The sequence below is a fragment of the Galeopterus variegatus genome, unplaced genomic scaffold, assembly GCF_000696425.1.
Source record: "Galeopterus variegatus unplaced genomic scaffold, G_variegatus-3.0.2 Scaffold8416, whole genome shotgun sequence".
In the NCBI taxonomy this organism is placed as follows: domain Eukaryota; kingdom Metazoa; phylum Chordata; class Mammalia; order Dermoptera; family Cynocephalidae; genus Galeopterus; species Galeopterus variegatus.
The window spans coordinates 72,710-90,173 of record NW_007734527.1 but is presented as its reverse complement, the minus strand read 5'-3'; the positions used below and the strand labels follow the sequence as shown (position 1 = coordinate 90,173).

The 17,464-nt window shown below is 38.4% G+C and overlaps 1 protein-coding gene across 1 annotated transcript in view; it reads left to right on the top strand.

Annotated features, from left to right (window-relative positions):
* The first annotated feature begins 6 nt into the window (after positions 1–6).
* Positions 7–17,464, top strand: part of DNAJC21 (DnaJ (Hsp40) homolog, subfamily C, member 21) — a 23,023-nt gene continuing 5,565 nt past the window's right edge. The window contains exons 1-9 of the mRNA XM_008592866.1: positions 7–155; positions 5,041–5,134; positions 6,544–6,667; positions 6,977–7,099; positions 7,527–7,831; positions 8,758–8,909; positions 10,881–10,968; positions 13,875–14,033; positions 14,467–14,506. Of these exons, the coding sequence (XP_008591088.1) occupies positions 59–155; positions 5,041–5,134; positions 6,544–6,667; positions 6,977–7,099; positions 7,527–7,831; positions 8,758–8,909; positions 10,881–10,968; positions 13,875–14,033; positions 14,467–14,506 (1,182 nt within the window). The 5' untranslated portion in view covers positions 7–58. The remainder of the gene's footprint in view (positions 156–5,040; positions 5,135–6,543; positions 6,668–6,976; positions 7,100–7,526; positions 7,832–8,757; positions 8,910–10,880; positions 10,969–13,874; positions 14,034–14,466; positions 14,507–17,464) is intronic.

Sequence of the window (17,464 nt, the reverse complement as noted above, 5' to 3'; positions counted from 1 at the left end):
CGCCTTCAGCCCGGGCCCGAGCCCCGGCCCCAGTCCCAGCCCTCCGCCCGGCCCGGCGATGAAGTGTCACTACGAGGCGCTGGGGGTGCGGCGCGATGCCAGCGAGGAGGAGCTCAAGAAGGCCTATAGGAGGCTAGCCCTGAAGTGGCACCCGGGTAGGTCACCACCGCGCCGGCTCTCCGCCGCCTTTCTCGCCCCCTCTCCTCGGACCACTCCTGGAAGCCGGCCCAGCCGTGGCCTGCCCGCCCTGTGGCTCCCGTAGCCTGGCCCGTGGCCCCCGCGCCGCCCTGCCCTCCTTCCACTGGGGGGATGCCGCCCTGCGCCCCAGGCTGCGCTCAAGCTTAGCACCCCACCTCTTTCCAGACGCTCCCCGCCCCCCGGTTCCCGCATTGCCACTTTACGGGGCTTCACCTGCTCCTCCTACCCGGTCGCAGACACCACCGAGGGAGGACTCGGGGACTCGGAACTCACTTGCCCGAGCCCCCTGCCGCTCAGCTCCCCCGTATTTTTCCTCGGCTGCCCTTAACTTCATCGTGGAATCCCAGCTACTTAAACCCAATTTGTGACTCCTTTCTTATTGAGATTAAGACAAGGGAGCTAGTAAAATGTCTTTTAAATGGGGATGCCTTTTTTTTTTTTTTGCTTTTAGTAGGCTGGTTAAGCAGACCCTGTACTTCACTTTGGACTGATTCTGCAGATTGAGTTTTAATTATATGACTTTCCTAGTGAGGGATGTATGTTTACTTAGCAGTGTGCTTCTTTTGGATGTTTCTTTTGGTTGTAATAAAGGCCTGTGTGACTTTTATGTAGTAATCTGATCTTCCAAACGGAGAAACTAAGACAGTAGTTCAATCTCAGCTTTTGAGGTTTTGTAGTAAGAGGCTTTCATATTGGCATTAATCAGTTAGCACGTCACTCCATGAGATGCAAGTCACTACACTGTACCGCTGTGTAGCTGCCGAAATGCTAAGACAGTGACCTCAGAGTTTTGTTGGAAAAACGTCTTCCACATACGAATTCAAGTGCAAACAAAATAGCACAACATACGCAGTTGGTAGTTGGATTAATAGAACAACTAATAAACGCCCCAGGAACTCAGGAAGGGAGTTATCACTGAGTACTGGGAGATGGTGAGGCTTCCCTTCACAGAGGAGCTCGGACTGAATCCTAGAGGAATGGAATTTGGAGAAGTGAACTTAATAGTGTGGGGACAAGCACTGTGGTGGACAGAAGGTGTCCCAGGGGACAGTTTGACTGAAGGCAGTGTTTACTGGAAGTGTAAAAAATATGGGTTAGGAGAAGAGTTGAAGGAAAGGGCAGGGACTCAGAGTCAGAAGGGAATGTCTGTACTTGGTGGAACAAGAAATAGAGGTATGGGTCGTTACTTCAAGTAGTAATAATTACCAACAGAGGAACTCAAAAATGTGATTTAAATATATTGGAAGTGCAGAGACAGATGAGCTAAACGTTCATCATAGCAGGAAGTCAGTGGATACAGCTAAAATGAGTAAATCCAGAAATAGTGTAAAAATAGTGTACAAGCGCATTCTTAAAGTAATAGGGGTAATTACCACTAGAAATTGAGTTAGGAATTAGAAGGAAGCTGGGAATTCCTTGACTTTCTGGATGGGAAAGGGCAAAGCAGAAGATTTCATTCTGTGCTTATGCAGTTTTGATAACAGTATTAAAATCTTTTCGAAAAGTAGTTTGAAATCAGATTGTAGAGAGCCTTGTGTGTTAGGCTGAGGACTGTGAAATTTGTATTGCCAATAATGGAGAATCGTGGCCAGCTTTATTTTTTTTTTAATTTATTTATTTATTAATTTTTTTTTTTAAAGATGACCGATAAGGGGATCTTAACCCTTGACTTGGTGTTGTCAGCACCACACTCACCCAGTGAGCAACCGGCCATCCCTATATGGGATCCGAACCCGTGGCCTTGGTGTTATCAGCACCACACTCTCCTAAGTGAGCTACGGGCCGGCCCATGGCCAGCTTTATTAAGCTGTCTTGGGAGAGAGCTGAGATAGCAACTTAGTGGCTTGGAGACTGCTGGAGACAGAATTTGGGACGAGTCCACAGTGAACAAGGAAGGATCCAAGCCAGGCTCGGGGTCAGTGGGAGGCCGAGAGCCCAGGTGGAAGAGACATTGCAGAGGAAAAACTACCAGATTTGGTGGTTAATTGGATATCAGCACGAGGAAGAAAGGAAGAAGTATACAAATTCTATTAAAATATCAGTTAACTACTTTGAAATCAAATCTTGGCAATAACCGAATGCAAATTTCTTCTTCTCTGAATATCATCATAATTTATGGTATCCTAAATATCTTCTGGTTTGAAAATGCCTGTGTATTTCTACTCTCCCCAGAGACACATGATTTTGGTTTGCTTTGCTGGCTTATTAATTTGTTAATGTCTAATTTCATTCTATTTGCAAGGCATTGTGTTAGATATTTCTGGGGTTAAGCTTTGCTTCAAAGAATGTATCCCTTAAATTAGAAAGGCTGTCTTTTTATGGTATTAACAAAAAAGAAAAAAGGAAATAAATTATTTTTATTTCTTTTATTGAGGAACTGAGAATAATTTCCAATAGGGTCAACAGTCCTGCCTAGGGAGATCACTCCTCGTTAAGGGCAGGCTTTTAATGATTCATCCAATGGCTATTCCTTGAGCACTTTGCTATGAGAACAAGGTAGGAATAGTCCCTGTCCTGTTGGCTTGTGCAGTCTGCAGAGAGAGACACATAGGAAAACATGCAGTTTCAGTCTGCTGAGACAAGGGCTGTATGAGAGCAGATGCTAGGTGCTTATGAACTCATGTCCCAACCTGGTCTATGTTTATGTGTGGGTGGGAGAGATGGGGAGAGTCGACCAGGAAATGCGTCCCTGAAGTGACATCTAGGTTAAGACCTAAAGTGGGAATGTAAGAAGTACAGTAGAGGGAGGCAGGAGAAAATATGGCAAAGAAGGTGAGCATCACCAGGTAAGCAGGGGCCAGGTCAGGAAGTTGTGGTACGCTGGGTTAGGATGCTAGCCTAAGCACATGGGGAAACATTGAGGAGCTGGAAGCAGGGAATGGTAGATTTCCGTTTGTCAAGGATCTCTCTAGCTATAGTGGGGAAAATGGATAGCAAAGAGCAAGAGTGGAAGTAGGGAGGCCAGGAGGACAAAGAACATTGAAGTCACCCTCGATGACAGATAGGACTTGGGGATGGAAACTGTGAGCCAAGTGCCAACATTTCCAGTGAGTCAGGGGGAGTGGCAGGGAGAGGAGGAGACAAAGAGGAGGAGGAGAAGAAGGTGGTATTGCCACATGATCTGAATCTCGAAGGAATGTGTGGGTGAGTAAAGGATCAGTGACCAGGGAGATGGCAGCTCCACTTCCAGAACTGCAGTATGGAGTGACAAGAGGAGCCAAGAGGCCTGTAGGGAGCCTGGCTTCAGTTGAGCCCAGGGCTTGACAGGTTGATCCATGACATTTCAGGAAGTACTATAGAAAGGTTCAGGAGGCAGGAGGATAGTGCGGGAGCATGTCAAGAGACAAGCACAAAGAGTAGTGGGGGATGCGTTTTCAGCTTTCACGACTGGATTTGCAGTACCTGAGGCTTTTGCTTTGGCTAATGATAAATGTGGACTTTCCCCTTTTTTTTAATTATTGCTTTTTAACTTATTACACTTATACCTGTAGATCTCAGTTCAACCTTATAGTCAAATAGTTCAGGTGCATTTAGATGAAATAAAAAGCCATATGACAGGTCGAAAAGTTATTTAAGAAAGCAGCTCTAGTGAGAGATTAGATCTTATTTTCAGATGGTGCTTTAATGGGTTTGTGTGTTTAAAAGCTTTAGCTTTCTCCAATCTACTCCTTTGGGGGAGGAAAGAAGGGATTGGGAAGAAGAAGGACCACAAGGTACACTACTGCTTAAAAGGAAGAAAGACTACCCCCCCCCAACTCCCAAAGAGTCGCCTTTTTTTGTTTTATGTAGGAAGTTTCAGTTGCTAGCTTTTTCTACTTCTAGGTCATTTAATTTGGACTATAGTTTTTTATCTATCTAACAAAAATTTTTGAAACATAATAGTTTCTCCCATTTTCCTAGGAGGCAAGAAAAGAAGTGTAGACTGGTTGGGTTGATGACGCCACAGTTTCTGAGGATCAGAATCTGGGAATGGCTTAGCTGGGTGGTTTTGGCTCAAGGTTTCTAGCATAGTGTATCATCACTGTCTGGGAGAACCACTTCCAGGCTCACTCATGTGGTGCTGGCAGGCCTCAGTTCTCTACTGCCTGTGAGCTGGGGCTTCCATTCTTCACCAGGTGAGCTTCTCCATAGGCTGTGTGAGTCCTCATGCTATGGCAGCTGGCTAATCCCAGAGTGATCCGAGAGAGAGCGAGAGCCCAAGATGGAAGCTGTGCATCTCAGAAGTGGTGTACCGTTACTTCTGTGTTTGCTCTTGGTCACACAGACCACCCTTGCTGATATGGGAGGGGACCTCACAAAGGCACAAATGCAAGGGGGTGGGGATCATTGGGTACCATTTTGGAAGCTGTCTATCACTCTAAGGCAAAGATGCTTTTTGAATTCCATGGTTAAGGAAGCACAGATAAGGAAACAATAATTAGTATATATTTTTGAAACTTTATGAGAATTATTTTAATATGCACTGATAAGCAAGAAAAACTTAAAGGCAATGTGAGCACTAAACATAATCTAGCACTAAATAAATAACTGATTTGATATATTTATTTTACTCCTCCTAAAAATAAAATATATAGGACTCAGGATTTTCCATTTGTGGATATCCAAATTTAATGTTCAGTGATACACCAGGCTTAGGGAAAAGCCTGAAAGTTCCACTTAAGTAAATGCTTATAACAAATTCTAATGATCATCTGTCATCTGAGGTGTCTATTTTTCTCTGGTTGCTTTTCTTTATTTTGTACTCTCCTCATCTATTTATGGTACTTATGATGAAAGAGGTCTCATTTAGATTCTGTCCTCTACTTTTTTTATGACTAAATTTCTGTGACTTTATTTTAACAGATAAAAATCTGGATAATGCTGCAGAAGCAGCTGAACAATTTAAATTAATCCAAGCAGCATATGATGTGTTGAGTGACCCACAGGAAAGAGCATGGTGAGCATCACGCTGTCCTTCCCATCCCAGTTAATTTTGGGGGGGAGGAATTGTCAATATAGGGTCATTGACAATTTTCTGATTTTATGAAACTGAAAGTTTGGTGATGTTACATAGTTTTAATTTTGATACTTCAACTGACTTCCTCATTATATGTGGTCCCTTTGGTGTATGATAAATTTACTGATATCAGACAGGAAGACTACTGACTTGTCTTTAAAAACAAATACAGTGTTTTAATACAAGAATTGTAATGTTTTCCAAATAACTACTTTAAATGAAGAAACTGAGTTAAGCTTCTACATCTATGATAGCTACTTTTACTAATGATAATCTGATAATTCAATGCCATTTCCAAAACAAAAATTTCTGTGTTTGAAGTTGTAAGTTTTCAGATTCTCAGTTAACTTTTTGCTACAAAGGAACGTGTTTTAAGCCCTGACATAACAGTGCAAGATCGTGCTGTTACAAGGAGTAGGCAAGTGCTCAGTGCTACCGTGCAAGTTGTCTGTGTGTTCAACAGTGTACAGCACAGCTGGCTGTCAAGAGAGAAAGACTGTAAAGAAAATTCCTATACAGTTGTCTTCCATAGAAAATCAGAGAGAGAATGCTAAACTTTTTTCTCCCTGAGGAATTTGCAGATCTGGCCTTAGAAATTCTTTTGCCTTCCTCTCAGAACTTTGAAATTCTTCCCTGACTTCTTTTCGTCCAGCCTTTTCTCTTGATCGTAGGTTGTTTTCTTGTCTCAAGGATTCCCTCGCCTTTTTATTTAAAGCTCCTGCCTGGTAACTCTCCTGTTACCTGAAGGCAGTACCATGTAGTGGCTCGGAGCCTGGTCTTTCCAGTGCAGGATATCTGGTTTGGGATTCTGGCCTTGCTGCTTACTGGTTTATGATTATAGACAACAGGTTATTCAACATCACTGAGCTTCAATTTCCTGTTACATCAAACAGGGATAATAGTAACCTTTACAGAGTTATTATGAGGAGTAATTGTGTGTGTGAAGCTCCTTAATTGTTCACATAAACATAGAAAGAGTCTTATTCTGGTGCATGTAAGTAAACTCCCAGATCACAAATGTATAATTAGTCTATGGACCAGATTATGTCCAGCATTGTCCATTTAGTAATGCAGCTACCTTTCCAGGAGAGTCATGGAAATTCCTTTGCTTTTTTAATTCCCGTGTATATATGGGTTGGTATTGTATAATGTATTAGAAGTTGCAGGCATAGTTTTAATCAGCAGTTCCATGAAAGATTATTAAGTGTTTTCATGTTGATATTTCTTTAAAATGTTTTGGTTGTAGGTTGTACACATTGAAATGTACAATAATATTTTGGCTGATTCAGAGTAAGGAGTCCTTTTGAATCCTTATTTATTCTGCCTTCTCTGATGATGCTTTTTTTTAGGTATGATAATCATAGAGAGGCCCTACTGAAAGGTGGGCTCGATGGTGAATATCAAGATGACAGCTTAGATTTGCTTCATTATTTCACTGTTACCTGTTACTCTGGGTATGGAGATGATGAAAAGGTAAGATAAATGAACTCTCTTAATTTCTTATCAAGCACTTAAGATTCAAATACAAAGAGAATTCTTAAAAATTGTTTTATAATAGAAAGTGAAGCAATGTTCATTTTGAAAACTGAAAATCTGTTGCCTTCATATGTAAACCGTCGACACATAAAAACCATCAATTGAAACCTAAATGTACGTGCAGTGATAGAATTTGGTCCTGTAATTCTTCTATGTTAAAGTTTTCTCATTTTACATTTTTAAATCTTATTTTGTGATTAAACTACAAAAGTATTAATGATTTGTATTTCTGTTATTTTTTTTCAGGGCTTTTATACAGTGTATCGTAATGTTTTTGAAATGATTGCAAAGGAAGAACTAGAATCTGTATTAGAGGAGGATGTTGAAGATTTCCCAACTTTTGGAGACTCGCATAGTGACTATGATACGGTAAAAGAAAAAATGCATTGCATTTTATAGTTAGCATTTATCACTGTGTCTTTTCCCCGTTTACTTATTTTTTAAAAAGTTGGTTCTGGTTTTCCCTCTATTCTGTGACCTCTCTTTCCTCTCTCTCCCTTCCTGAAGGGGCATTCAGCTCTTTTGCAGCCTCCCCTCTTTACTTTTCCCTATTTATTGACCATGGTCGCATTCAGTGGTCAGTAAGGCTGTTTTTCTTTTTTTATTAAATTCATTTTGATGACTGTCTTATTCTGGAAAGCCTTCAAAGGGCTGTCTTCTTCATTGGGTGATAGGAATGTTATATATATGAAAAAAGAAAGTCAGAAGAAGTTTTGCATCACTAGCATATGCTGTCTTTCAAAAATAAATAAATAAATAAACAACCCAGAATTTTACTTACTTTCGTTGTCACTAGGTAGTCCACCCTTTCTACGCTTATTGGCAGAGTTTTTGCACTCAAAAGAATTTTGCTTGGAAGGAAGAATATGATACACGGCAAGCTTCAAACCGCTGGGAAAAACGAGCCATGGAGAAGGAAAACAGGAAGATTCGGGACAAAGCGAGGAAAGAGAAGAATGAGCTTGTCCGTCAGCTGGTAGCTTTCATTCGTAAACGAGACAGAAGAGTGCAGGCGCATCGGAAACTTCTGGAAGAACAGAATGCAGAGAAGGCAAGGAAAGCTGAAGAGATGAGGCGGCAGCAGAAGCTAAAGCAGGCAAAGTACGTGATGTGGGACCGGACCCTTTTCTCAGTGTAGGTGGGCTCAGAGGAAGCGTCAGGAGACACCTGACGGGAGTTTACATGCTGGGTTAAGCATCTCATCAGCCTGGCTTCATCTTTTTTTTTTTTTTAATTCTGGCATTAGATAGTATTTTTTCATCTACTGTGTAAAAATTTTTATTAGGAATTGGATGTTTTCCTTCAGGGGCTTTTATACTTGAGACCCTTTACATATTCTTGTAAAATTTAATAACTAATGTTCATTGAATTTTTACTCCGTGCAAGGCCTTGTTCTGAGCACTTCCCTCACAGTAATTCTCTGAAGTAACTTCTGTTTTTATTCTCCCCTTTCTTATGAGGAAGTGAGGTAGGCAGGTGCAAGTTCCCATAGCTAGTAAACCGCAGGGCCAGAATGAGACCCAAGCAGTGTGGCTCCAGAGCCCCTGCTTTTAACCCCCATGTAGTACTGTCTCTTCATCCCCATACTCTAAGATATTCAGTTCCTTTCGGTTCCTTTAAACTTGTTGTTAGGAGTTACTAGGAAAGCATTGTGTCCAAAGCATTATAGCATCCTTTTAAAAAATTATTCACTTATTAAAAATTCTACACATTTTACTCCACATCTTTGGAAAATTAGCACTTGACACTTAGGACTTAAAATCATCTGAAGACTTTTAATAAGCTGCTAAGAGTTATATGTTTTAAAACCCATCATCTAGTAGAGCAGTTAAAATCAAACCACATTACAGGTGACAGGTTTAAGTGACTTTGCCCAATTTTAACTAAGCACATATTTTAAGTTTGTAAGTATTGACAGCTTATGAGGAAGAAGCTCTCTAGGGGATGGATTTTAAGTCTGAGAATCAGTAAAAGCCATGCAGAGATGTGTCTGTCAGTGTCAGTGAGAGTGTGCTGTGCGTGTCCAGGCTGGCAGAGCAGTACCGAGAACAGAGCTGGATGACCATGGCCAATTTGGAAAAGGAGCTCCAGGAGATGGAGGCACGCTACGAAAAGGAGTTTGGAGATGGATCCGATGAAAATGAAGTGGAGGAGCATGAACTCAAAGACGGACAGGATGGTAACTTTCTCCATTCATTAAGAAATCCTAGAAAAGAACTGTTATTGTCACAGGGTTATGCACTCAGATGCTTACAGGTGCCAGCAGTAAAGGGTCCCAGATATAAGATAACAGGGAATGGGAGAGCGAATGAAAACCTGGAAAGCACCTGAGTTCCAGCCAGTTGATGGCAGGACCATGCCAGAGTTTTCGTTTTTTTGCTTGTTTTTTAAGTGAAGCTGGAAATCTGGATTTTTATGACATCTCCCGATTTTTAAATGTGACATATAATTAAAATTAAAAACAATAATGTATGGGCCAAAAAAAGGTAGTCTATTAAATTAGTCTAATTTAGGTAATTTGATTAACAAACTCTTTTCTGACCATGTTCTAAACAATTGGTGCTTCTGGCTGTATAAATGTGATGACAAGTGGTCATATTGACAGGTGGACTGACTGGCTATAAAAGAAATGCATTAAGCAGTAAGTCATGTTTTAATAGCAGCTGTTTCCAGAAAACAGGATATTGTGCAGGTGTCTATGAGGTATATATAAATTCTTCCTCTCCTGAGTGGCTGCTGTTGGTATGACAAAATGTTTCTTTTCTCTGCCTCTGTCATTAGAGCACACATGTGACTACTAAAAGGCGAGGATGAGGCATTGTTGAGAATAGCTGGATACCTGATTTTCCCCACTGCCTCTAGCTATTCCATGAGGAATATAATGGAATGATCTAAATATAGTTTATCAGTTTTTCCTCATCTACAAATGTATTTTTCAGACTAATAGCCTAAATGATAAAATTACAGACTTTTATTTATTCAAAGTGATTAAGAAATGAAATATTTTATTAATGAATCAGAAGTAGTGCTTGTAAAAGTGCTTTGAAATTATAAAGCACTCCATAAATGTGAGATGGCCTAATTATATATAGTTTTACAATTTATAAAGTGCTTTCACATATAAGATCTTGCTTGATCCTCATATGATACCGAAGTGTTGGTTTTGCTTATGAGATTATCTCCATTTTATTGATGAAGAAACTAAGACTATGGTATATGCTTGAGAACATGACCATTTTTAGATCCAAGTTTTGACTTCAAATCCAGTGTTCATTAACTATTTGATTTAATGCATACAGTATCTTGAAAGTATACACTAATTGGAAAATAACACCATATATTAAACATTAACATTAGGATGTATTTTGATTATAATTTCAATGAGAATTTCCTTCAAAATCATATTACCATCACTTATTATGAAGAGCCAAAATGTAGAATATGGAAGAGATTCATTGGGATTTTTATTGTCCTAAAAATAAATCCCAAATGGCAGTCAATTTACTTATTTTTTATAAAGGTAGAATATGGGATTGTGCAAATAATTTCAATTGAGCTTTTTAGTTGCTTGGATTTTGTGGATTATGTTGATAGTAATTATTCTATTGTAATAAATTTTCAAACTTATTTTTAAAAAGTTGAGAAAGATGCTAAATTTTACTTGTATTATGCTGTTTTATGACTTATCTAATAATGATAGGGTGTTGTAAGCTAAATTTATTTAAGCATTTAAGAGTAGATCATGGTGTAAATGTGTTTGAACCAAATCTTGCTCAGGGGTAAACTAGAAAAACTCTTTGTTGAAAAACTGTTTCATGGTAGAACTATTAAAGTGGCATTTGGTTTTCTAAACTTAGCTCATACCCAGGACTTTGAGAATTTAAAAAATCATTTTCTAAGTAGACTAATAAAAAGACTTGAAAGATAACGTGATTTATTTGGAAGCCTTTTCTTATAATTCAGTGCTTCTTTTAAAAGCCAACTCAAATCCTGATAGCGTTATTTGTTTGTTTGTTTTTTGTAAAGACATAACAAAAATCTTAGTTTCTAATTTGTATGCCACTTTGGATTGTTATTTAAGAGATATAATTTTTTAACAGTTTATATTTCTAACCAAACTGGATTCTTACTGTACGTTTGCCTCTCCTAGGTAAAGACAGTGATGAGGCTGAGGAGACTGAGCCTTACGATGACCTTTACTGCCCAGCATGTGACAAATCTTTCAAGACAGAAAAGGCGTAAGTTTAATGTTTTTGAACTCATCTTTTTATCTGTGGTGAAATTCAACACTTTGAAGGTCCTAAAAAGAATATGCTTGTAGCTGTTGATCACTAGCCCCCAGGTGTCATTTTGGGGGATTCCTGTCCAGCAGGGGAGGGAGAAGTATTTGTAGCAGTACTTAAGCCTGTTGTACAGATTCTCATACATCTCAGTATTCCTGTGGAATAGTTGCTTTTTAAACATGTTCACTGTTTCCTGAAAGACATGTTGCAAGTTTTGGTGAAGAAGGACTCACACAAGTGAGGAGGCTAGACCGCGTCTAATCATCTCTCTGTTGTTGGCATCAGACTCATTTCCAGACGTCGTTGTCCCATGCAGGCTGTTGCTGCCCACCTAGGAACTTTAAACTTGTCTGCCTGGAGTATATTTGCTGAAGTGGAAGCACTTTATCTTATGGGAACAATGACAAAGAGAGAAATATTAAAAAGGATATATGAAGGAGGGGGTAAAGAACATTGGAGAAAATGAGAGTAGAATCAGCAAGAGAAAAGAAGCAAAACACACGCAGTCAGGGAGAACAGAGACCAAAGGGTACGAACGAAGATATAGGAGTCATAAATAGTCTTACCCTGTAACCCAAGGGAGAAATAACAGAGTGGTAAGAGAAGTGACAAGAAGCAGAAAAGTTAGAAACAAGCAAGAAAACAAAAAGCAACAATGAAGGAGATTTTAAAAGTTATTATTTTATTTGGAAATAATGTCACAGCTAAAGAAAATTTGCAAGAATAGAATAATAGTGCACCTGATTTACCTGTTGCTAAGGTTTTGCCTATTGGCATGTGCTCGCTCGCTTTCTCTCCCTGCACGCGCATGCACGCACACACACACACACACACTCACACTTTCACTCTCTCTCTCTCTCTCTCTGTTTTTTTCCTGAATAATTTGAAAGTAACAGATATAATGCTCCTTTACCTCTGAATACTTCACTATATATGTCTTAAGAATAAAGACAAACAGTACAGCTCTCAACTTTAGAAAATTTATAACATTGATATGGTAATTTTATCTGATTTATTGCCCCTATTTCAGTTTTGTCAGTTGATCCTTCATTAATGTCCTGTATAGCATTTTCCCCACTTCAGTACAGAATCCCATATAGGATCATATATTGCATTTACTTGTTTATTTGGTCTTGTTTAATCTGGAACAGTTCCCTTGTTTGTTGTGCCATTTACATTTGGAAGTATGCTTGTCCTTTACAATATTTTTTCATAGACTGTTTGTCATTTTAGGTGTGCCCATTTCTTCATGATTAGATTCAGGTTAGTCATCCCCAGGTGGATACCACACAGACTGTGTTGTGGCACTCTCAGCAGTTCATATCTGGGGGCAGGGAAGGTCCTTCTGCCCTACTAGTGGTGATCATTTTGATCACCCAATCAAGGTGTCGTCCAGTTTTTCTACTGCAGAATTAGTGTTTTTTCCTTTGCAACAAATTGTCGTTTTTGACATGTCTAATGTGTGAGGAGGAGACACTTTAAAACTATGCAAGTATCTTATTCCTCATTAAAATTTCCCTCCTAGGTTTAGCGGTCATTGATGATTTTAGCTTGTACCAGTCTTTATTGTGATAATTGCCAAGTGATGCTTTCCCAGGGCCAGAGCTCCTCCTCATTCATCAGTCAGCCTTTGGCCTTCTGCTGTGCACAAGAGCCCTCCCTTTTCCCCATTTATCTCTTTGTCTGTTATCAGTATGATTCCTTTTAATCTTTTATAATTCGTTACTGCCTCTTTCATGCTCAAATGTTTCCAGATTTGGTTAATGAGAATCCCTTCAAAATAGTCCTAATGTCCTTTTGACATGTCCCCATCATTTTTTTTTGAGCATTTACTTTCTGACACAAGATGCTCCAATTTCTCTAAGGGATCTGGGTCAGAAGGAGAATTTTAGTGGAAAGGAACAGTAGCAACCAAAACTAGATACCAGAAATCTGAATGGATGAGATAAGGTAGATAGTGACACAAGTTTCCTACTTTTTAGTTTACCTGACTCTCACAGCTTATGTTGTCAACTGTTTTGTGAAATGTTTTTTAGTTGCCCATAGACATACTTAAACAGACATTGCTGTCTAAAGTCAAATTTATGGTGGTGGGAGTGAGAAGGGAAACCTTTCCCGAGAAGTGAAAAACAGTTGAAAAAAGCAAATGGAGCTAAATTACTCTTGTACTTCAAGCCTTCACATCACCATTTCTCCAGTCCAGTGGGTCTTTTATTTATTTATTTTATTTTATTTTATTTTATTTATTTGGGGGGGGCAGCTGGTGGGTACAGGGATGGAACCCTGGACCTTGTTATCGGCTCCATGCTCTAAGCACCTGAGCTACTTGACCAGCCCTCTTTTAAAGTTAGAGGTTGTGTCTGTAATTTCCCAGTGATCCCTTAAAGCCCATAGCGTGGTCTGGAACATAGAAGCACTTAGCAAACACTTAGTGATTAAAAGGAAATTATACAGAAGGCTTTACTTTTAAGAAAATCAAAATAATGAATAGAGAATTTGGCCAAAAAAAGTTTTTTAAAAAAGGGAAGAAAATGTTTGTAGATAAAAGGACGGACGGGCTGGCCGGTTAGCTCACTTGGGAGAATGTGGTGATGATAACACCAAGGTCAAGGGTACTGCCAAAAAAAAAAAAAGGACAGAGAAAGTGGGGCATACTGGGACACAGCAAGAAAGAGCTTCCAGTGTGCTTAATGCCTGAAAGATCCTGACAGTGTTCTGTTTCTCTTTGTAAAATCACCAACATTTTGCTTAGTTAATGAGGAAAAGAGTAAATTTCAACTTGGTTGCAAGCATTCAGCAAGGTATTGGGGCACATATGAATTAATCCGAGTGCAGTTACTTACATCAGATTGTTCTTTCAGCATGAAGAATCATGAAAAGTCAAAGAAGCATCGAGAAATGGTTGCCTTATTGAAACAACAGTTGGAGGAGGAGGAAGAAAACTTTTCAGGACCTCAAACTGATGAAAATCCATTAAATGCCATTTCTGAGGAAGAAATGGAAGATGCACCAAAACAAAAGTATTTCTCAATATTAAATGTCATTAGACATACTTATCACATTCAGAGATTGCATTTAAATGCTGTTTTATCCCAAGGAAGTTATTCTGTTGTGGTAATATTTTCTGCATCTCTTCTAGTTAATGGAACTTTATAGTACTGAACTGGGTAAAGACATGATGTCAAGTATAATTTTTACAGAATATATTTTGACTATATTAAAAGCAGTTTTTTACACCTATGCAACTGATACGTTATTTGCTATCCATTGAACCACTGTTACTATTCTCTGAAATGACAGTGTGAATATTTCCTTTTCCTTTTAATGCTTTATGATATTAAATTTTTTTAGTATTTTATTTTTCTCTGTATCACTGTTTCAGTATCTTTTCTTTTTACTTAGTAAGTTTTCACAAAGTCAAGTATTTAACATTTTGATTTATATTGCTCTTAGGCTTTCTAAAAAACAGAAGAAAAAGAAACAGAAACCACAGGTATGTCAAAAAGGTTTTATTTACATTAAATACCAACTATAAAGTTGCACTGCTCTTGTTTACTCATTATAGTCTGTATTAAGGAGAGGTACTTTCACTTTATAATTTTATGTAGATTGTAAAATTAATACTAAAAGGAATTGAAAATATTTTCCTTTTTCAGCACTTCCACCTTTATGTGTATTTAACTAACTTAATTACTGTTGTCAGTGTGTTTAAAAAATTTGCATATTGAATTTCCCTGGTGTGAACTAGTTGAATAACCACATTAAAAAAAAAAATCTAGGTTTATTCTGCCAACAACATAAACAAAACATTGCAGAAGGAACACTTGGTTAGAAATTTGTAGTGATTGTGAGTCTTGAAAAAGTGTTTCTATTACTTAGAACTTTAAGTAGTTTAAATATTTCTCAACTGGAGTCCAAATTCAATCTCTATCTTAAGGATTATTTTTAAATAAAATGGTGTTACGTTGTTACAAATGTTTGACACAGTCTCATGGACGTCTCTGAACCTGTAAAAACAAAGTGAGCATCCTATTACTATGGATGTTTGGTGGTTATAAAGACAGTAGAATTGATTTTGTGCCATTTTAATATAATCTAGTTATATTAACTTAAGTATGAAATATTTTTCAGAAAACTTAGGTAGTACATTAATGATTTTTCATAAAATTTTATATTTGGCTTATTTATTCAATGGTCATATTAATATATTGATAGTTTTTGTCAGTTACCTATTCTAAGTGATACATGGCATATGAGTTAATCACTGTTAAAATGGTGATTTGGAACTTTTTGCTTCAGTTATAAGACCACATAACAAGTTGTATGTTCCTTTTATAGGTTGACTTATACCATCATTCATCTAAAGACCCTGTAATCAGGGCCGGCCTGTGGCTCACTCGGGAGAGTGTGGTGCTGATAACACCAAGGCCACGGATTCAGATCCCATATAGGGATGGCCGGTTAGCTCACTTGGGAGAGCGTAGTGCTGACAACAAGTCGGGTTAAGATCCCATTACCAGTCACCTTTTTTAAAAAAATAAATAAATAAAGACCCTGTAATCATTAGTTTAGAACACTTTCTCTTTCCTTTGTGTGTGTCAGTATCACTAGAATAAGGACAAAATAAATTGGAGGGATTTGTACTTAATCCAAGCCTGTCTTACATCAATTCATGGAGGATAGGTTCTGCTGATGGCAATAATAAGCAAATGTATTAGTATTTTTTTTACTGATGAAAATGTTTCCAATGATCATCTCATTTTTTCCCCTCCAAGGCTATATTCCTTTATAACACCTCTTGTTTACAATTTCTGATTATATTAGGTTCAGACTTAGTTTTATGTAGCATTTTCTAAGCTGTTTGTGACAGAAGCTGACATCTTCTAAGCTGTTTGTGAAGGAGAAGGCAGTGTGGAGACAGGTACTGTGATAGAACAAAGAGCAGGAAGCAGCAAATACTGAGAATCCTGAAACTTCAGATAGAGACAGTTTTCTGTGTGGTCAAAAAAATATTGTGTAAAACAATTGTAAAAGAAAACTCAAAAAAACTGTAACTGAATGTAAACTGAAACAGATGACTCTGACAGAAAATAATTAATTAAGTAACTTTTGAACACAGTACTCTGAACATCCTCCATGGGATATAGTCAAAAGATGAAATCAGCTGCAGAAAAAGTAAATCTTGAACTTTTACGTAGGTTTTTTGGTGGTGTTGGTGTGGTATTTCTGAAACTATTTTGTATATAGTATAAGACAGAGCAAATGAGTAGATATATTAATGTTTGGGAACCAGATTCTCTAGGAGAAGGGAAATGCAAATATAGATTGAGGGAAAGAGGAAGAGACGGTAGTGTTGGATTAGAATTGGAGATATTGGTATTGAGCTCATGACTTAAAGAAAATAAGTGTATTAGCAGTGCATGCTGTGAGGGCCTAGAGGCGGTGACACCCCCTAGCAGTGAGCATACGTGGGACACACATCTTNGGAACCAGATTCTCTAGGAGAAGGGAAATGCAAATATAGATTGAGGGAAAGAGGAAGAGACAGTAGTGTTGGATTAGAATTGGAGATATTGGTATTGAGCTCATGACTTAAAGAAAATAAGTGTATTAGCAGTGCATACTGTGAGGGCCTAGAGGCGGTGACACCCCCTAGCAGTGAGCATACGTGGGACACACATCTTGGTTTCTAAGTTTCCTTTCCCACCAAAAGGAAGCAGGGTTTGCTCCTTGAAGAAATGGCTGATTTCAGATGTGCGACAGGAAAAGTGGAAGGTGAGTCCAGAACATCTTATGCTAGATACTAAGGAAGTGCCCCCCAAACCGAGATACATCAGAAGTACTCAGGACCCAGCTTACAAGGCCTGCCAATATGGGAAAATTGGAATCATTAAAAGGAATAATGGCAATATATTTCCATACATTGATTTTGTTAAAAAAAAATTCTCTATATTGAGTTTTGAAAAATGGGAAAGCTTTGTTACAGAAGAATATGAGTTAGTACAAATGGAGATGGCACAAATAATAGAGGTAGAAAATCACTGTTTTCCAACCAGCATTGTAATACATGGTTCAGGCATGAGTCATCAATTGATGCCAAATGCATTGGGTGAATGGTTATTGGGACAGGATATTCGCACAAAGCCACACTCTGCAGATAATTTATTAATTAAAAAAGGAAATCAGTACTTAATACAGTAGAAAAATCTGGAAATACCACCCTAACCAAATGATGAAACATCAATATCACTGAAAAATGGGACAAACTGACATTTGGCCTCTTGATGAAATAAACTGAGAAGGACACAGCATTGTCTTTATGGTATTGCTAGAAATGTTTAACGTAAATCTAATCATTTGGAAACAATCAGACAAAGCCAAATTTTGGGACTTTTTTTTTTTTTTGTCTTTTGTCTTTTTTCCGTGTCTGGCAACGGATCGCAACCCTCAG